Below are 22,488 nucleotides of genomic sequence, written 5' to 3' on the forward strand. Positions count from 1 at the left end.
AAGAGTCACTGCCATTGCAGAAATCACACATACGACACACAGATGAAGTCACTAGTTCATACAAATGCCTCATCCATTCAGCCCCTGTGGTGGCACACTCCCAATGTTTATTACACTGGAGCTGTCTTCTCTGCAAACTTGTTCTAAGAATCCCAAAACTCAGAAAATATGCACTGATTAAAATAGATCTGACAACAGAGGTGCTTCAAGTCTTGAGAGAGAACTAGGGTTGGAGGAAAATTTCATCCTGCATTTTTAAGTGAACTGACCTAATTCACACCTCCTAGATTAATACATAGATTGGAGCATGTCCTGAATTTTGCAATGGAGTTCTAAAAACATACCAAAACCAATTAAAAATGTGTAATTAAGGCTAAAGTAACCTTAGACATGCATGAACCACTATAAAAAATGTAGTTAAAAATGTTTGAGATACATATGGAATAACATATGCATTTAAATATTTAAATATTTATCTTCATACTTTTTTTAAAAAATATATCACATTAATGTATAATCAAGGCAAAACTGCCTTATGAATGAACACATGTGAAACTGACCTGAAATCAAATCAGACAGATCTGTCCATTCCTATTCAAAACACACAGGCATAGCTTTCTTGTGTTTCATTCTCTCAGTTTGAGGCTGTATTGCAAGAACTTCGAATCCAGATAATCAAAAGTTTATATTTTGGTTTTGGGTACACAGAAAATAGTACTATAAAGTCTTAAAGTACCACAGGACCAAACTAATGGTTTGAAGGTGCATAGGATGTTCCATTACTGGATATGTTCCATTGTGCCAGAAGTGGTTTAGTTCTGCTGGCCACATGACCCGGAAAGCTGTCTGTGGACAAACGCCGGCTCCCTCAGCCTGAAAACAGAGATGGGTGCCGCACCCCATAGTCACCTTTGACTGGACTTAAGTGTCCAGGGGCAGCGGTGGAGTTAGCTGCATGAACACCCGGAGCAGCGGCCATGCCGTGCACCCGGTGGGGGCGTGAGCTGCGCCGGGGGGTGACGGTGTGATCCGCTGCACGTTGCCGCGCACGGGGGCGGCAGGGCGAGCCCCCCATGGTGTGCCTTTTTGTCACCCCCTCAGGGATGACACCCAGGGCGCGCCGCCCTGCCCCCCCTTCCTACGCCCCTGTCCATGGGTCCTCTAGCTTTACCATTTTTAAACCTGGGGACTGCTTCTTTATGTGCTGCTTGGAGAAAGAATAGAATGCACATATACTCAACTAGTTTGGACAAGCTTTCAGTAAATGGGGACTAAATGTAAGCCTTGGAGTTCTAATATTGTTGGTTTCAGGACGGGGAATTCTGGTGTGTTTTTACAAGCGCTGTTTTAAATTGTTAAAGTATATTTTTAATTGTTAGTTTTGTTTAACCAACACTAAGACTTTGGGGAAGGACTGGGTGTGACTGCAAATATATCCAGGGAACACCAAGTTAACATAGATTAATTACATAACCCTGCCCAAATTAATAAACTCAATTTTCTTAGGAGCCCAGGGTGAGGGCATTTCTCTCTCTCTCGCAACATTCAAAGCCACAAAAACAAGGTAGGATCTAGCCCTGCAAATATGTGCAATTTAAAGATGTTGCCTTAAAAATGATTAGACACGGTCACGGAGGATAGCTCAATCAACAGCTATGAGTCATGGTGGCTAAATGAAACCTCTGTGTTCAGAGGAAATGTATCTTTGAATACCAATTGCCAGGGGGAACAGCAGCAGCAGCAGCAGACAGTCCTCTTACTTTTGTGCTCCCTAGCAGATTTTGACCTGCCACAATGGAAAACAGTATGCTGGACTAGATGAGCTTTTGGTCTGATATGCAGCAGGGCACTTCTTACATCATGGATGGGTGGCCTTCTAGATGTTGTTGCATTGTAACTCCCATTGGCTATGCTAACTAGGACTGATGGGAGTTGGAGTCCAACAACAACTGGAGATCCACAGGCTCTCCATCCTTGTCTTGTCTTAAATTGTTATGTGTGCTACCATTGTGCACTACAAACACCACTGCAATGTTTGCTAGAGAGGTCACAACAGTGCAGGCTTAACTTTTCATTATGTACCATTTCAACTTCTTTAAAAAAAAAATACACATAACTCCAGAATTTTGAAAGTCACTGTTATTATATATTTGAATGAAGCAGAATTAAGGAACAAATTAGATGTCATATTAAATACATCTTTGCATTTAACACACAAGCTTTTTAATACAAACCTGCTGGTGTGGTGTGTAAGTGTGTATTGTGGAGAGGTGGGGTTTAACTCTTTCTTCCCCTAATATGATCCTAACAAAAGTCTATCAATGGGAAATTCTCTCTCATTCAGACAGTGGCCTCAGAAGAGTGATTGTCAACTGCATGAAGGGCGGAAAGGTTTAACAATTCCCCCGGCTCTTGCAACCCCAGTAATTATCAGCTGCTATTAGCTGCATTTTAGAACACTTGCATGCTAAATGCATTTAACATCTAGTTTGGCCCTAAATTTCAGGTGTCAGAAATGGTAGCAGTCAAAGGTTAATGTATTGGGGTAGGTACAGAATTTGTACTGGGAGCATGAAGGCATTCATATAACACAGTACAATGTTCCTCCAAACCTAACGTTCCTAAATATATAAGTTTAGTCATAGCTGTAAAGGTTCACAGTGCTCAGAAGGTCTCATTGCCCTCAGGAGATTTCTCATTGGGACAGACGTTTTTAGCATCTAATGGAAACAGAAAGCTCAAAACACACAGCTTTTCATTACAGAGAACCAAACCACAGTATGGACTCAAATATCAATGCAGGTTCCTTCATTTGGGGTACAACATGTCCAGCACTGAGGGCTACACTTGAAGGATACTGCACATGAGAGAACCGATTCTACTTTGTATATTTTTCTTTCACATGTTGCATTGCTTGTACATAATCTTTCCTATGCCCTCCCTTTTCAAAACGTTTAACTTTAATCGTGAACAATACATGAGTCCATAATAGGACTCCGTAATAGGACTCCATCAAAACAAATTGGGCCTTTTCCACATCATATTTTTTTGACTTACCTTAAACAGAAGGGCTGCAGGCTTAGGATGAAATCCACATTTCATTCAAGCTAAGGGCCACAGATTTTAATAAGAGTTGGACCCCACGCCACAAAAATATGCCTCAGGTAGGATCCATTTGTTGCCTTCTACTGAATTTTATCTATTTTGTGCCATAGCATTTGCAATTCTTTAAGAAGATTCCACAGTAAGTTCAACGGTGTTGATATACACACATTTCTTTTGGCACATAGATGTGCTACTTAATAATGCCCCTCTAGGCCAGAAGTAAGCATAGCAAGAGCTATGTGGCTCCTACCAGAAGCAACATCTCCTCTTTCCCCTCGCAGCCCCTGTAATGTCTAGTACTACAGAAAACATGACCTGATATTACTTACTGTTCCCATATCCACAAGTGGCAGACAGTGCAGTGGAGTGCAAGTGTGGAAACTCACAGCACAATGATGTACTGCTACACTTAATACTAAGCATTAACAGAGGACGACTACACATTGAATTGCTGCTTTTGGTGATGAGCGCGTGGCTCCTATATCTTCCAGCTCTGGCAGGATTTAAAGCTGATTGTTACCATGTCTTTGTTCAACATTGCTTTGTGGTTGTTTTTGATCCTGCCACTAATCTGCTACTGCTGGTGTATGAATTTTGTATTTTCTTATTTTATTGTTGGCTTCATTTTGATTTTGTAAACCACTGTGGATCTCTTTGATTAGCAATGCAGAAATATTTTATGAAAGAAAAAAACTGGCATTGGCACAGCTCTTATGCCCTGGGTTTGAAGTTGATTAGGTCTGCAGAATGTGAATCTATCAAAACTGCCTTGCAAAAACGTATAAAAATCCTTCAGTTACAACTTAACCTACACCCTAGCCGTATGTTACCATAAAATTAATTCCAAGCCTCAACAACACCTTACAGCAAGGATGGTTATACCTTAGAGCAGTGGTTACTAGTCATGGTGGCTATGATCTGCCTCCTTGGTCGAAGGCAATAATGCTTCTAAATATTAAGTTACTGGAAACTACAAGAGAGGAAAGTGCTCTTGTGCTTGGGTTTTGCTTGTGGGTTGTGCCAGCAGGAACAGGTTGCTGGACAAGATGGGCCATTGACCTGATCCAAAGGCTCTTGTTATGTTCCTATGGGGAACCTGTGGTCCTCTAGATGCTGTTGGACTACATACTTCCATCATCTGTGACCATTGACCATGCAGGCTGGGGCTGATGGGATTTGTAGTCCAGGAGGGCTGCAGGTGGTCCTCATCCCTGCTTTATAACAATATGTTGAATATACTACCAGGTTAGTTTTCTTCCAATCCTACTTGCTCTAAATGTCTCCAAGTATTGCATTCAAAGGAAAAGATGTCTATGTTCTAACACTCTGAGATTCCAACTGGGGATAATATGCTGAAAACCAAGGATTAGGTTGCTAAACTACTAAACATAACATTGAATGCGCCTGGCCTGGGTAGATGTAGTCTGTTTCAAAATGTCCACATAAACAAGGGACAAAAATGCATTGGGGCATAAGGAAAAATAAGAGTGTAATTTTATTCATTGTCAGTAAACATCAGATATCTTGGGCTTTATCCTCTCAAGAAAGATAGTGGGAAAGCTCTTGCTGACTTTGGTGGCTATACAGTCATGCCACAAACTTCTAATTAATAGTGGATTGATTCTGTCAGCAAAACATAAGCTGCAATGTGAATTCGGTTTTTCTTGCCACTGAAAGCAAATCTGCGGTTTGCTTTTATTCTTTCAAAGACAATTAGCAAAGCACTCCAGATACTGAAAAGTTCTATTCATTTGTACAAATTATTCCTTGGCAGCAGCCTATTTATTTCCTCTCCTTTCTCTCCTGATGCATTTAAAAGAGGACACAAAAGCCTGCCTGTCATTAATCCTACTTGGCTGGTTTGGAAAAAGACAAGTGGTGCACACACCACTGAACATGTAACATTTTTGCTTTCTTTTAAAGAGATTTTTAGGAAGTGCTTAGCAATCTTCCATCACCTCCACTCTCTGTGACTGTATAGTCCCAATTAATGGATAATGTTTTTTTTTGGGGGGGGGTGCCTGTGTGTGTGTGTGTGAGAGAGAGAAGTTGGGGGAATTGGAAGACAGATAAGTGGGAGTATTTGGCATGGAAATTATGGACCAGCTGACAAGCATTCCAATTTCTGCTGCCTCCCATGTAGCTTTTTAAAGATAATCAACACAATGCTAAATTGTTGCTTCAGAGGACTGGCAGTGCCTTAAACTCTCATTGACAAATGTTGTCTAACTGACCTGCTCATTAGAGAGAGAGAGAATATCTGATTAAAATAATTAATTTAATGCACTGGTGCACATTCTTTCAACAAGAAAAGTTATAAATCAAATAAGGCCTGCTCTTCATTCTCTCCGACATTAGTGTTGCGGAAAGCCTCTTAAGAGTGACAAAACTCTGATCCCACCAAACAATGCAACCCCGCTCTATCCAGCCAACCTTGCTGGAATGTTTGTTAAATTAGTTAATTTTCCCCTTGCTTTTAAATGAGAAGAAAAAACAAGCCATGGGTGGCCTTGCTAACCTCAAAAGGCCAAATAGCCAAGGTTATAAAATCATCCCAGCTCAGAATACTGGATCTGAAATAAAAGCAGCATTTATTAAATTCTACCCCCAAACCAGTAACAGAGGTAGCATTAATAATTTTGAAAAGCAAAGCCTAAGCCAATTTCCTGTAAGAGTGCAGAATCATTTAATAAAAATGGACTGTGCCTGAACTTTAACTGAAAAACAATTTTTAGTAAACTAGGTATGTCAGGATCTATTTTTACTCTGGGGTTGTCCTTACTTTTTACAGGCATAATAACACTATAATGGGTACAAGCCATCACACACTCATTTTCTTATGCATATTCAAATCATACCCCTCTTCAGCACTCATATATTATAATATTAATGTTTTTTTTAAAATTGAAATTGTGGTTTTATAGCATGAAGAATGGACAAATTCTTCATTTGTTGCAATACACTTGTTCTCCAGCCAGTAAGGGAAATTTGTGTGCATGTTTTGTGGTGGGGGATTCACACATCTTCCCACAGCTACTGCTTCCTTTGTAGCCAAATTGCACTTTGCTAGCAATAGAAATGTGCAACTTTCCTAACATCTAACCAACTGCAGGTGTGCCTGGAGGAAGAAGATTATCTGGACCCATTTCATTTTGGCTTCAGACCCAGTTCCAGCACTGAAACATGGATGACTACCCCAATTGATGACCTTTTATCTTTAAGTGGCTTTTGACAGAACTGTCCATGACGTTCTTCTGAAGCTACTCAGAGGAGCTGGAGGCAGTGTGTGGCAGTAGTTCCACTCTTAACTATAGAGAGCAGCACTGGAAACTTTTTCTCAACCCCATGGCTATTAGGCTGTAAGGTTCCTCAGGGGTCTATTCCATCCCTTGTGCTATGAAACCACTGAAAGCTGTCATCTGGGGATTTGTAGCACAGTATCATTAGTATGCTGATGGCATGCAGCTCTACCTCCATGCCATATAAATCAGCAAAGGCTGTACCAGCTACTAGACAAGTGGGGCTGGAGCCGGTGGTGGGCTGGATGGGAGCCAATAAACCAAGGCTGAAAATGATTAAGAGGAAGGTGCTGTGGGTAGGCAGTTCTCATGTTAGGGAATTAGGCAGGTAGCCTGCTCTGGGGATGGTTGCACATCTGAAGGAGCAGGTGTGCAGTCTCCTTGATACCAATCTGTCACTAGAGGCTCAAATGGCTTCTGTGGTAAGGGATGCTTATGCTCCACTACAGCTGGCTAGTTCGCTGCAGCACTTCCATTTGGACTACTTCAATGCACTCCACATGGGGCTACGCTTGAAGATGGTCTGAAAGATGCAGTTGGTGCAGAATGTGGTTGCCAGGATAGTGACTGGGGCAGTACAGCTGGACCATTCATTAGTATCCCCGTGTGTCCTGTTTCAGGCCAGGTCCCAGCTAGAGAGGGTCCACAAGGCCCACAAGCAGTCCAGGGACTGGGCAAACAGCTAGCAATAAAGGCAAGGGCACAGGCCAAGGACAAGAGGCAGTACACAGCGTGGCCACACAGATAGGTGTTCAGGCCAGGTGTGTAGCTGATGGAAATACAGCTCTTCTACCCAGGTACTTTTGAACTGGAGCTGCTGGAACCATACCAGGGTCCTGCTGAATTCTACCAGTTGTTATCAGAGAGAGGTCTCCTCATGGGGAGGACCTTGCCTCCGAAGGAGTCTTTTCCTGAATTATGGCACTTCTTTTTATGGGGCAGGTTTCCACCTCTCATTTAAGGAACTGTTGTTCACGTGGGCTTGGGGACCATTCAGCCTCAGCTTCTTGGACAACACTCCCTGCCTGTCTGGTTCAAAAGCCCTGACTCTGAGGTGCTTTTCAAATGTATTTTACATTGTTTTAAATCCTGTGTTGTTTTACATTGTGATGTAAAGCTCTGGGCTTCTTCAGGGAAAATGTATAGGTAAAAATCTAACCAACAACAGCATCTCAAAGAAACAAAAATCAAAACCAAATGTATGTCATTTGATTCTGAAAAGGTTGTAGTTTCTGTTAACTAAGAAAAACAGAACCAGCTTCTGCCCTTGGTAAACATGTACAGTGTCTTTTGGATAAGAAAACAAACAGTGGGGTACTTATATTTTGAAGAGACCATGGCATTATTGAAGCTTCTATACATATACCCTATCTAATCCATGGATTAAAATCTCTTATGGGTGCCCTGTTATGTAAAGTTCAGTAATAGTAATCTAGAGGGAACCAGATTTATGCAGTTGCTTAAGATACTGTTCACCTTCCTCTACAAAACAATAGACTATTGAGAAGAAATTTCATATGCTCGGGGCCAGATTCTGTAAGCTTTAAGTATGCTGGGCATGCCAACTTGGGAACAAATCTTTGTGCTATAGATTTGTGTAGTTTTGGTGTTTACTTTTAACAATAGCTATCTCAGGGCTTAAAGATGGAGTCATAAAATGACAGTTTGTAATTTTACCACCAGCTAAGGAATATGTGGGTGAGGCTACACTTGGCTCCTGCCTGTAAAGCATCATGCTTCTGAATTAGTGAATTAGCCTGCAAACATAACCTCGCATACCTGGGAGTAAGCTTCACTGAATTCAGTGGGACTTAACTTCTGAGTAGGCATGCTTAGAATTGTAGCTTTATGTAAATTTCCAGGATCACAGGAGGGAAATAATGGAACCATATAATATATTAAGAAACTTCCATCAGAATCAGAAGACATCCTATTTTCCTATCTCTATGGGATTTTAGAAAGGCTATATTACCACCTGTCAGGTAAATGGGAATAGGCAGGAGTCAGCAGAAGAACTGAATTACAGTACATTTTCAGGAGGCCTGCCTTTCATCTTTCCTCCTTTGGCTTGTTGAGTCAATACAGTCCAAAGTTAAGGTGTATTTATGATGGCAGCTTACTACCATTGGAATTGTCCCCCCATTGCATGTTATTAGCAGTAGTTTGAGGTTACATTTTACTGTGTGATTTAAGAGAACATACTGCTATTTCCACTGTGTTGCTTAAAAGACTGCAGATGGCTCTTGAGAACTGTTAACAACTCTCTGTCCTTCTGAGCAGAGTTCCTATTCAAGGCCAAGGTTGTATTCTTTTGCACCAAGGCAGAATGAAAAACTGTAAATCAACTCTTTATGCTTTTGTTAGCAGGACTTGAGATAACATACACACAATTATGAACAAATGCAGCAGCTTTCATTGACAATCTTTCCTGTTATGCTGTTTTCAGAATGGGAAATCAAACGCAAGTGTGCTTATTTATTGTGAGGCACTTGAAATCACATGGTCACCTAATATTAAAGGGCCCTAACAAAGCTGGGTGTTTCAGGTGAGAATACTGTCTAGAGTTAATATTTTTGGGGTTTCCCCATCAGGCAGCAATTCAGGGCCTGTTCAGTTTTGCTTTTTACAAAGCTATGCTTAAAAAATAAATAAATCCTACAGCACGTGTTTAAATAATTCAAGTTTACATTAATATTACTCCATACTGATTTACTGCCTCGTTATTAGACTGGCAAGACAGCAATGGCAAGACAATGCAAGAGGATATCTGTATCACTTTAAGGACCCTGGAAACAGGTTATCAACTACATTTGCAGATGCAGTCTACCTTACAGTTGCTTTATACTAACACAGTGTTTCAATTGTGAAAGAAGTACAGTTGAGAGAAACATTGTTACCTGTTCAGTGTTAAGATTTGCTCGCACAGGAAATTCCAGTTTGATGAGAGACTAACAATAATATATTGGCCAACTGGCTGTAACTGAGGAAGACTGACTTCTATTTAGGAAGCTCTACTACTCTCCTCAGGAAGGCATCCTTGGACTTTCTTGGAATTCAGTATTCCGGACAGATTAAAACTAACTTGCAACAAGTACATTTCACTGAAATCAGCTGCATCTGTTGGATATGAACCAAGGAGGAACCAAAATCTTCCCCCCAAATTGGCCTGACATGCTCCTCCCAGACTAACTCATGAATCAGAACAAAGCATTTCTGCCACCAAGACTGTGTTTGAAATAGAACTGACAAGATCCCTGTGATCAGGTGTGGGGGAAGATGGTTAACTGCAACAGTACACACAGTTGTGGAGGCAGATATGCTTGGAGTGGTTACTTTGACTGTTTTTTGAAAAGGGATTAAAATGTTAAAGACAGCTCTTCAACCACTTTTCAAATACAGTGGTACCTCGGGTTACATACGCTTCAGGTTACAGACTCCGCTAACCTAGAAATAGTACCTTGGGTTAAGAACTGTGCTTCAGAATGAGAACAGAAATTGTGCTCCGGCGGTGCGGCGGCAGCAGGAGGCCCCATTAGCTAAAGTGGTGCTTAAGTTAAGGTTAAGAATAGTTTCAGGTTAAGAACGGACCTCCGGAACGAATTAAGTACTTAACCTGAGGTACCACTGTATGCAAGTATGTTGAATATGATGCTCATGTTTAAACACAAACTTTAATGTGCTTTTTAGTTTCAAAAATTCACTAATGCAATGTAAAGTACAGGATGGATTCAATAACTAACACATGCAACGAAAACAGACTAAGAAGTAGACTGATCCAGCCATTTCTACCCTGGGACCCTAATGCTGCTATGGTATATTGTTATTCATATTCCAATGCCAACATCCTAATATAAATTTCTAGTACAGTCCTTGGGAGGTATGTAGATGGCCTTAAATTAGGTTTATTACTTGTGGAACTCCAATGTGCAACTTCCCTGTCTCCTCTCCCTTTTCAACGCTATGACTGAACTCCTATGTTCTCTTAGGTCATGCTCACAACATTTTCTTAAAGCACATTGACTTCCCCCCAAATATTCCTGTGAACTGTAGTTTGTTTAGGGAGCTGGGGTTTGTTGTTTGGGGGGGGGGACTATGGTTTGCACAATTATTTTAGGGTAAACCATGTTTGCATTAAATGTATGATGTCAATGTGACACCATACTGAGGTTGCTAACACTTGTAGCAGTTTGGCATTAAATGCTAGGAGGACAGCTACCATTCAAAGCAACATTTTCAGACATCTTAGCAAAATATAGCATTATACACCTCTCCTGAATGGCCTATCATGTTCTCACACAGACCATGTTCTGTATGGCTCCTGGCCTGGGCGGTGGGGTGGGGCAGAAGCTCCCCGCCCCTTTGGTTCAAAAAAGAAAAGAAACCTTCACATGTCCTAAGAAGTTTAATTACAGTGGAGCTTTAAACCCAAATCTGTATAAAACAGATTTAAAGGTCTGCTGCTAAAAATGATTTGCATTTGGGGGGGGGGGCATTAGAAATTACTAGATGTACTGTGTCCCATTAACCTTTTGTGGAGGGACATACAAAATGGATTTTAGTTCCAAATGATTGCTTCCACTATCTACAACTACAAGGAGTTGGTAGACTTTCAATGAGGGCTGTGCCACATCTGACACAGAACTTTTATTCCTAACAGAGCTCCATAGAGGGTGTTCCCATGGGGAAAAAGAAGGTGAAACAGCCGAGATTATGGTTCAGCGCCTCCGAACAGGCAAAACTCTGGTGGGGTGTTTTTTAAAAAACAACAAAAACAAAATCCTCTGACACCCTGCCTGTCAAATGCTGCATTCAGGAGCTGCAATATAAAGCCAGTGTAGAGAATGGAAATTGCTGTAGTGGAAAAGTCTTGCACTAATACCAATGGGCAACTGCCTGGATTTAACACGGAATATTTGAAATCACTTGCTGAAAGTGTCTCTGGAACATCTAAGAACACTTCATTCACTGACATACAATGGAATATTTATCAAGGAACTTGGCATTTCTTAAAGGGTTTATTAAAGAACTTTACATGTGTCCCCATTGTTATGTTTCTTTATGTTCCATGCCTAAAATCTTCACAAGATAAAACACTTGGGGGGTTTTCAGGAAGTAATTTCTCCCCTACAGAAAAGGGTGGTATCTAGCTGGTGCCCTGTGCTGACAGAAGGCATCTGGAAGTGGACAGAGAGGGGGGCAATTTTGTGCTATTTCCTCCCCCCCCCCCAATATAATCCACCCTGGGGGTCTTAGTTTTAGGGGGCAGATTTTAAGGGACTGCAGGGGCAAAGCGGAAAATTCCCTCCCTCCCTTTTCTGCTCGGAATGCATTCCGCTAGCAGAGGGGCACCAATTGGATGCCACCCGAACAGTATACATTTCATTTCATTTTACTTTTAATGTTAAGGAAAATTGCAACCAAGTTATAATTTAAAAACAGAAAACGGCGACAACGGATGTTTCTGCTAATTGTTTTGGACTGACCATTTTGAATCTTTAACCTGGAATTATCTTCCTCTTAATCACATTGCACTATCTACAAACAGCTGTTACTTACACTCTAGGAACTGAATCATTATTCATCTCCTGTACAGACAGGCCTCACCCATGGATGGAGAACAACATTTTTTGCTCAAGCGCTGTTCATAACTGACGCTGCAGAGGAGCTACGCCATAGCAGCAGTCAGGATAGCCAGGAAAGTACTTATAGCAATAGCCACAGGCGGGCCGCAGAGCCAAGCAGGCAAGCATAATTGCCTAGAGATTTTTTTTAAAAATTAAATGACTCATAAATGGAATAAAATAAATGAATAAAAGAGAGATGGCTGGTGTCAGAACCTGGGACAGCGATGGTGGGAGCTGGAGCCAAGCGAAGGCAAATGATCAGTGCCAAGGACGGGCAATCCAGTATATTACCCCAGTACTGACCTGAACTCTCATGAGGGCAAATATAACTAGGCAGGGCGGTCTGTGCCATGGGCCCCACATCCCTGGAGGAAATCAGTACTCAAAGAGATGCTTTGTTTTTGCAACCTGCCTTTGACTGAAGTGGTGTTTTCTGCTGCCTCAGGGACTGGCATGCCGGTGTGTGTGTTTGTTTGTTTGTGTGTGTGTGTGTGTGTGTGATTGCAGCAGAATGCAAAGAGCTGAGATAAGTTCTGGGGTGGAGTCTTTGGTATCAAGTGATACAGGCAAGAAACCATGATTGGGAGCCAGAGGATAAAAGAAGCAAAGTCCCTGGGGATTAGAATCATAGAATAGAATCATAGAATCATAGAATCATAGAGTTGGAAGAGACCACAAGGGCCATCGAGTCCAACCCCCTGCCAAGCAGGAAACACCATCAGAGCACTCCTGACATATGGTTGTCAAGCCTCTGCTTAAAGACCTCCAAAGAAGGAGACTCCACCACACTCCTTGGCAGCAAATTCCACTGTCGAACAGCTCTTACTGTCAGGAAGTTCTTCCTAATGTTTAGGTGGAATCTTCTTTCTTGTAGTTTGCATCCATTGCTCCGTGTCCGCTTCTCTGGAGCAGCAGAAAACAACCTTTCTCCCTCCTCTATGTGACATCCTTTTATATATTTGAACATGGCTATCATATCACCCCTTAACCTCCTCTTCTCCAGGCTAAACATGCCCAGCTCTCTTAGCCGTTCCTCATAAGGCATCGTTTCCAGGCCTTTGACCATTTTGGAGACAGACTGTTGTGCCTTCTCTTCATCTCAGGAAGTCTCCACCAGAAGAACTGCCTCAGTGGCTGCTTCTTGAAATGTTCCAGATATAGGGTCTTCCTTGGGTTTGTTATTATTATTTAGTTAATTAAATTTATATACCACCCTTTATCCGAGGATCACAGGGCGGTTTACAATATAAACCTCCTCTGTTATGTCCTCCCCTGATGGAGCACTAACTATGTCTCTGTCTGGATCCAAGACCACGACAGCAGTATTAGATACTCCAATGCTGATATTTCTGGGTTCAGAATAGTTGTGAGTGCAAAAGAGCTCTTTTCAGGATATTATAATAAACTGGAAGATGTTTCTGTAATACAATTAAGGAAGTAAAACGCAAATCTCACAAGCTGCATCTGAGAAACCTTGTTCCTCCCCCTTCACTTTTGATAGGTTCCACATTTTCCCAGTGTACCTTTGCATGAGCAGACATAAATGCATCTAAAATGCACCTTAACTAATATAAAGAGAGTGAGAGAAAGAGATGCAAAGATCATCAAGAAGAAAAAAGTTACAATGGCAAAACAAGACTTCTCAAATTTGGTCTGAGAGCCTGTTCAAGTCAAGAGAGCAGATAAAGTTCATTCAGGTACTTTGTAATAGAACCCAGCTACAACTACAGAGAAAGGAGTGAGAAAAGGTCTCAAGTGGTGGAAAGGATTCATGGCATGGTTTATGTTCCCCAGTATCATCCATCAACACAAGTGGGAAGGAATGCAGTTTGTTGATTGACTGCAATAAATTATTTGATAAGGTGACAAGGAGCTAGAGGATAACTTGGTTCTCTGCTGGAATGGCTTTTGAGATAACTCAGGGAAACCTGGAGCTAAATGGAAAACTAAGGAAGTCCTGACGCAGAGAAACAGTAAGGGTTACAGAACCAGTTTCTTCACCACATCATCCCTTAAAAGCCTCATGATGAGCAAGACAGATGAAGATGAAAGGAACTCTGTTCCAGATGACTGTGAACAAACAGAAAGAGCAATTTTCACTTGCAAGTGGGGTTGCTTTTTTTAAGGCTACCAGGAAAAGTGTTCTGAAAAAGTAGCTGAACACTCCGACAATTTGGTCCAATTCAGAAAAGGCCACTTTGTCACCTCTGATTTAATTAGGTGGGTGCTTTTATGATGCCAAAATCTCTAGCCTCATAATCGGGCACTTACGTAATCATCATCATGGATTCCTTGTTTCTGTACAGAACTTTTCACCTCCATGGCAAACTTCTCAAATTCAGGTTTCACTGTCCTCAGTAGTGTGACTGTCTGGAGGGATGAGTACGCCTGCTTTGCTTCAAGGTCGTATTTGTCTCCTCTCTTCCATGAGCCATTACCTAAGGGAGAAATAAAAATATTTACAATTCCAAGCCAGTTACCATAAAGAGCTCGTTTTCCCCCTTTCGTCCTGCTGTATTCCCCATGTGTTGCTGGGGGCAGCCAGAGATTTAAAGGATGTTGTCCTGCTAACAAAGACGCACAAGCCACCAAACTTAAACACTTTTAAATCACACTTATTACCTATGAGAGCATCAAACACCTTATCAAATCTCTCCCATTGAAAGTAAATGTGGATGGATTGTACCCTGCATGATTCATTAATGCAGTTTTTTAAAACAAAAGGCTACACACTGTACTACAGAAAAAGGAAGCATGCTGTTTTCAAGGGTGAGATGTGTGGCAAAAGTCTGACATTCTTTACAGGAAGTTCAGGACAAAAATGAAATGAAAACAAGCATAGCTCTTGGGACCTAAGAAAGGGAAACAAAGAAACATTTCCCTTTTTGGGGGGTCCCAAGAGATATGCTTGTTTTTATTTCATTTTTTCAGCAATAACATTGTGCACTGGCAATACAGACAACAGAGTGCCACAACACAACTGCTATAATCTCCCTGGAAACCTAATTTTTACAACTGGAAATTTACACTAATGAATAAGAAAAAAGAATCAAAAAGAATTTAAGAGCGGAAAAGAGAAAAGAAAAATATGTCTAGAGGGGTGAAGTGGGTGGGGAGTGTGTCTGCTTATTGTGGTGGTTATATTTAGCAATTTGGATGATTGTGTCTTTAAAAAAAAAATAATTGTTGCTCTTATAATATAAGCCACCTTGAGGCTTTGCTGCTTGGTGATGAATTGAGCAAATAATCCACATCATTCCTCTACCTCCAGTCTAGTAGGATTCTATGAGGATGTTTGGATGAGCGTACCTTTGATTAATCAGTTGAGAAATGAATGAGCCCCTTTCCTTATTTGAAATGGAAAACTATGGTTAAATAGCTTCAGAACAAGCCAGGCCTTTGAAATCACAGACTCATAGAATGGGAAGTAATCTTTGAGGTCATGAAGATCAACCCCATGCTCATTATCTTGCCTGAGCAGCCAGAGGCTGCAGCAACATGTATGGATCAAACTTCCCATATGATAATGTGGTTGTCCAATGGGGACACATGTTCAAATTGACACTGGCTTGGCATATGAAGCATACTGGTGGTTCCAGACAAGTTACTGTCTCTCAACATAAGCTATCTCACAGGGCTCAAATCCAGCTCTGAACTCCTTGAGGGCAGAGGGGAAAACAAATTAAAAAATAAATAAAAGGCTATCAGTTTTTCATACATTTCATAGAATCATAATTGTAGAGTTGGAAGGTACCCAAAGGCCATCTAGTCCAACCCTTGCAATGCAGGAATCTCAACTAAAGCATCCATGACAGATGACCATCCAACCTCTGCTTAAAAACTTCCAATGAAAGAGTCCACTGCCTTTCAAGAGAGTCCATTCCACTGTTGAACAGAAAGTTCAACTGTCAGAAAATTCCTCCTGGTGATTAGTGGGAATCTCCTTTTTTGTAACTTGAATTCATTGGTTTGGGTCCTAACCTCGGGAGCAGGAGAAAACAAGCTTGCCTCATCTTCCACATGACAGCCCTTGAGATATTTGAAGATGGCTATCATCTCTCATCCCAGTCTTAGCTCTTTTTTGCGTCACCAATTTCTCTTTATACACTGAACTTTTAAAACCTTGCCCCCCCTTTCTAATTTCATAATCCAAGTGGATACTAATAAGTGTTAGAAGAGACAATGCTATGTGGCATATTTTAAGACTTACAAACTTAAAGACTAAAGTGATCTTTAAAACTTTGCTTTGTTTATAAAAGCCTTAAACCCACCAGAGGAAAGAAACCACATTACCATATGATGAACTGTTGAAGAGTTCAATACTGAAGAAAGCATAGTCTCCATTGGTCATTCCTTGCCGATGTGCAGCCAACATGATGTTCCTTATTGCGTCACTGCTGGCACACATGATCACAACTGGTGAAAAGAAATGGAAAACACAGATAAGAAACTATTCCTCAAACTACTGGAAACAGATTGTCAAATTTATGTACAGCTGGAGATAAGGACATAAAATGTCCTCCAGTTGCTTTTCAAAATCTTGGATATAACAGCCAGCAACAAGGCTAGGGGTTTCAAAGGAAAATATAGCAACCAATGGGACAAATTTCACTGCCACTCTGCAGAAGCCCAGCTCCTAATTATGCTAGGCTTATTTGAAAATACCACCCTCGATGGCCTATTATTGTCAGGCTTTTCATTGACATAATGTTTGTGGGGGTTTTAAACATCAATTTCATCATCTACATTTTAAATATTTCATGCAATGGTGTATTTTTTATTTATTGGAGGGAAGACTTAAATAGTTGGAACATTTAACAATACATAGTTAGGGGACAATCCAATTAAAGTTAAGCATTTTAAAATACCATTATAAGTATATGTTATGATATTTCCTGGAAAGCATTTAAAAACACTTCACATTGGCTGGATCATACCCATGATGTTTAATAATGTGCAGGAAAGGAGGGGTGCTGTGATTCTTAAGACTTAGGGTGGTAGTCTGCTATGATTTACTCAAAGTAGACCCTCTGAAATTAATGGACATAACTTAGTCATGCTCATTAATTTCAATGACTAAAACGTAGTTGTGTACTCTTTCCTGGGCATTGTGAACTAGGCATTCCTAGATCGTAATGCTACAACCTTCTCCTTTAATCCAGCACTTTCCAACTTGGTTCCCTCCAGAAGTTTTGGAAAACATAGCACTTGGCTGGGGCTGGTGGCACTTGTAGTCTGACAGGCACCAGGCTGGGGAAGGCTGCTTTAATCTGAATAACTAAGATCAGTGATAACAAATCCTGTAGAATGATTGAGTTACAGAAATTAAATTGCTAAAACTTCACCAGATCTAAATCAAGAGAACTGGAACATCTTCAAAAACCTGTGACATGGTAAGAAAAGTATTTTAGATTGTGTGAGAAAACCTGTCTGCTTTCGCCAGACACTTTAAACCTAAAACAAAGATCACAACTGAAATCTTATCTGTGCTGAACCTAAAACCTAAAATGGCTACACATGGAAAAGAACTGTCAAATTAATTAATGAAAATTGGCTTCATAATTTATACTTTGATTAAGGGAGTCTCTGCATTGACAGAATCACTAATCAGGGCAGTCAGTCTGCAGCAATGGCCACAGCTGAGTTGGGCAAGCAGAAGGCTGCTCATCAACAAAGAGGCAGACAAGGCAAAGCATGGAGGCAAAGAGGAAGCAAATGATATGCTCATGGACCAGAAGGAATTTACAGGCCTTCTGCTAGCAGGGAATCTATGGCACTCCAGATAATGTTGAACTACAACTCACATCATATCCGACCATTGGCTTTATAGGGCTGATGGGAGCTGGATTCCAGCACCATCTAGAGCACCACAGGCTCTGGTGCAGAAGGCAAACTGCTCAGATTGAGGGACAGTCTGAAGCCTCACAGGACAAAGTGAAACCCCGTGGGTGCACTGTGTTTGCTAATAACTGCCGAGTCAATAGATGCAGTATCTCAACTTGGAAAGATGCATTGGCCGCACAGTCTCATAGGATCACAACAGTCGAGAATGGCTTTGTAGGTCATCTAGTCCAATCTCCTGCTTGGTGCAGGCCTGTAGTTTAATCTCCTAACAAGCTGCCAGCTTCAGATGCACACATACAACTTATACAAGCAAAATCCAGCGCATGCATGGACCACTTTCTAGCTACAAACAAGTTTTGCTGGATTTCCTTCAAAAATACCCACTCATTTCTAACCTATATATATTTAATCTGCCATTAAGTAAGCAGAATCAAAGTTATTCCTCAAGTATCAATTAGCAAGATTGACTAAAAGCACTGAAGAATTCAAGTATTGATAAATCATGCACAACAAACCACAGATGAGCTAATGATATCAACTATCCACCATCACTGCAATTACATGTTCTCACCCGATTAAAGTCATTATGTTACAGGTAGAGAGTGTATAGGACTAATTACTTTTGGTCATTTATAGAAGACCCTAATAACGAGGACACCCAGTGAGGAAAGAGGACCAAGGCCCCAGTCACCATCCTCCAGTGTCTTGTGACTGGCATGTCCTGTTACCACAGTCATAGGTCCAGACTCATGCCCCTATTTTGCCTTTGGGTTGGTAACTAGGGGCCTTTTCAGGGAGCAGCACTGGGCCCAATATCTGCCAGTTGCTGATCTTTAACATGGGATTTACCTGCTGCTTCACCCCGTTGGGAGTTTTAATTGTGGTTGTTTGTTGGTTTTAACATGCTGTGGGTAGTCTACAGAAAACAGCTGGACAGACAGCGTAAAAGTATAGCTAATAATGTATAAATATGACTTGCAAAGCTTACTTAGTCCTATATTCAAGACAACGTTGTATAATAAAAGATAGTGCTTATCTATTTCTTACTGACATATAAATGAGATAGTTAATGTGTAGTTAACTGAGGCTCAGTCTACACATGACAGCAGATTATTTCTGTAAACTGCAGTGTCTGCCCCAAAACATATATACAGTGCATAGTGGGAGTAAAGGTCCTATTTTTAAAGCAAAGGGGCATGCAGTGGTCCTGGTGGGGCACTAATCTTTTCCCCATATGTGGTTAATCTTCCTTCAGTCTGTCTCCCCGGCTTTTCTCCAATATCAGAAATGAACTGGGGGAGGGATGAGCACTTGGGGCTAGGAGATGCCATGATAGGGGTACAGAACAGCCTACTGTACAAAGAAGAGAGACATATTTACCCACCATTAACATGTGGCCCCTGGGAGGCTGCCCAAGAGGCCATGTAATGCCATCAGGGTGAAAAAGGTTCCCCCACCCCTGGAGGATGGGGAAATAAGCAGCAGTCACATGGAAGGCTTTGTTCCATTCATTTGTTCAGTCTAAAAACCAACCCACATTTCAGTCCTTGTAAGTGACTGGGGTCGACCCAGATCCCCCAATACTTACACCTCAAGCCCTGGATTTTGTAATTAATTGTATCCACCATTTTCCACCCAAAATGTATATCACTAAAGATCACACTAAGAAATGATTATTAAATCCATTTATTGTATCTAAGTTTTCAACAGCAAGAACAACAACAAAATGTTTTCCAAGCTGTTTGTCTCCCAGTTGCTTGATTTTCTAAATTGATGAGCGTATTGCTGAACAAATGTGAGAGTCAGGAATCCATGTGCTCCCCTGATGGTTCCTTCCACTAAATGCCTTTGTTATTTATGCAATACTCAACGGGATCTCTCCAAGGTTGAGGGGGAAGAGACTCTATATTCAGCATGGCCAAAAGAAAACATCTCTCACACTCCTAACATAGGCAGAGTCACTATAAAAGAATGAAAGGTTAAGCATCATATTTGTTGCTGTCCATCCAACATTTCCTTTTGGATACGCTCATGGGGTTTTTGCATTCTTCAAATGAAAGACCTTGAAAAAGAGGCTGATTGCTAAGGAACTATTATTATATAGTACAACAACAACAGGGGATGCTTAAATCAAACAGGAGGGGTCCTTGGCTTGAATAAAAAGTTGAATTTATTCACTTTCCACAAAATATGATGGCTCAGTTACATGTAACGGTAAGCTATAGTTAATGGTTTACTGTAAATATTCCTTTCTGGGCTGTTAAGACTAATCTCTGCTCACACATGCAGGAAACAACCCATAATCCCTAGCTGAGAGTTATGTCTGATCCAGGGATTGAACTACAATGTGCAAACATGGCTCTTGTCTGATGGTGAAACTAGAAATGTACTGGGAATTCCTTTTTGCTCTTAATATACAAGGCAGAGGTGGGTTGACATTTGCAGGAGCTACGAGAGGGAATTGGAAGAGGTGCTTAACCCTGCCCTGACCTCACTCTGCAACTTCCTGTTGTGTCTGCTTTCCCCCACTTCCTAGGAAAGCATGTCTTGGATGTCCTGCTTGGGGTAGAGATGATAAGAATAAAGTTGGAAGGAGCAGGGAAAAGTTAAACACCCCCACTGCTCCACATCTCCCACTTCTCTACTGTATATGCCCCTCTCTCATGTTTGGACTTCAAACACACAGCTGAAAATCCCATGTTTACTCTCAAATGTTTAGTTCCACCTTGAGCTAGCAATTTACAGTACACAGTGCACTTTTAAAATACCAAAAGAAAGAAGACAGTTTGTCTAATATAAGTAGACTTTGAAAGAAGTAACCCTAGTCACTGTCATATGAAGCAAGCCAATACCAGCTTTATAATCCAATGCAAGTGTCAGTCTGCCCCAATAAAGTATGTGTGAAGGTTTATAATTACGTAATCAAGAAGCCATTTGAACAAGATTCTAAGGCAGACATAGCCCCTGCTTAGTCTATCCGCACAAGTGGAAAGCTTTCATTCAGACACTTGGGATTTTTTGTGGTGTGCTAGGGATGCAGAGAAACATTTCAACAGCCCTTGACATCTCTATTCCATAGCCTACTCCACTCCCCAAATGTTACAAGAGGGTGTTTTATCTGCATCCTGCACCTGCAAGCTGATTTTTCTAGAGTGACAATGCAGTAAACTTCTTTCTTCTGTACAACAGCGTAAAGTTACAATATGTAAATGTTCAACTGTTGCTTCAGAAGAAACACACATTTATAAATGAGAAGAGAGATGTGGACATGATCAGGAATAACTATGAGCCAGGGCATTTTTAATACATATCCCAAGGCAGTTCGGAAGTCAGGCTTTGTGGTGTCTCTTGTGTAACAGATGACAAGCAAATGCAATGAACAACCCAGAGGGATCAATCTGAAGTTTCAGTGGAGTATATCTCAATCCCCATTCATTGTAAATCTGACTCCTGTGCTTCCTGCTACCCCTGCTGAACTCAAGAAGTCCAAAAGCCAACAGGGTATGACCTACCAGAGAACAACTTCCTACTCTGAATAAAAACAGGAAACACCACAGAAGATTAGACTCTGCTGCTATTGAGAGTAGTTGGCCCGAAAGCTCCAAACAAGAACTATTTGTAACTGACAGAAAAACAATAACGAGAAGCACAGAAAATGTTATATCTTTAATACAATGTATTCTCCAAAATTGTATAACCTGCCCATATAGATTCTACATAGGCAGGTAATGAAATGTTGGATGAGTCAGCTTTTGAAGGAAATGCAAGGGGAAATCCTGGCCCAGTTCCTTCACTGGCAAATCTAAACAAAGAAACAGAAAATGGAAATGAGAGTGGCTGGCATAGACAGGAACATTACTTTTGAGAAAGTTGCACAGGAAGTCAGGAAACAGAACTCTGGCGTTAACTCATTCTTGCTATATTATCTGGGGCATTTCTTCTGACAGGATTCGCTTTCCTATTTTATTTTTTCATAAAAGGCATGCTGAAATGTATAGCCTCAAGTTTATTCCCTTCTCCCCTGACCTTACATTCCCAAGACAATGACTGCTTCTACAGTCATGTGCTTCTCACAACAACTGCTTGGGTCACAATTCTTAGCAATTCTACACCATGCAATCACACCATGCTTGTCACACACAGTCCAGGTGCTATTAGCTGGAACTACAAGCACACATGCTTACATGTTTTAGAAAGCCTTATTAAGCTTTGCTAATAGAAATCACAATAAGGCTACTCAAATGAGCATTGGGTCATGCTGCATCCAGGGGGTTCCTGTTTTCTCTGTTTGAATACAGCCCACATTCAATCAAACTTACTGTGCTAGGATCATATGAAGTGCTCCACATCAACAAAAATACTATCCTTTCTAAATGATCCATTCCAAGCAATTCCTGCTCAACTGTTTTCACAAACAGGACAGGAGAAAATGACCTAGTAGAAAACCAAACTCTGAAGGAGACTCACTCTTTCAAGAGCCTTGTATACCTACATTAACTGGGCAGAGGTGAGACCTGAACGGCCTCATTACCTCAAACTCAAAAGCTAAGGCACTGTACCAGATCTATGTATGCATATATCTGTACAAAATAATTCAGGAAAGTCTGTAGCACATT

The 22,488-nt window shown here is 41.1% G+C and overlaps 2 protein-coding genes across 3 annotated transcripts in view; one reads left to right on the forward strand and one right to left on the reverse strand.

Annotated features, from left to right (window-relative positions):
• Positions 1–22,488, forward strand: part of TARS1 (threonyl-tRNA synthetase 1) — a 197,297-nt gene that overhangs the window by 125,685 nt on the left and 49,124 nt on the right. The gene's annotated exons all lie outside the window — the stretch shown is intronic.
• NPR3 (natriuretic peptide receptor 3) overlaps positions 1–22,488 on the reverse strand; it is a 54,249-nt gene that overhangs the window by 28,420 nt on the left and 3,341 nt on the right. For both annotated transcript variants that reach the window (XM_080973536.1, XM_080973535.1), the window contains exons 2-3: positions 16,322–16,444; positions 14,300–14,466 (exon numbers count right to left, since the gene is read on the reverse strand). In XM_080973536.1, the coding sequence (XP_080829662.1) occupies positions 14,300–14,466; positions 16,322–16,444 (290 nt within the window). The remainder of the gene's footprint in view (positions 1–14,299; positions 14,467–16,321; positions 16,445–22,488) is intronic.

This window comes from Podarcis pityusensis (genome assembly GCF_964106645.2).
Source record: "Podarcis pityusensis genome assembly, chromosome: 11".
Lineage (NCBI taxonomy): Eukaryota > Metazoa > Chordata > Lepidosauria > Squamata > Lacertidae > Podarcis > Podarcis pityusensis.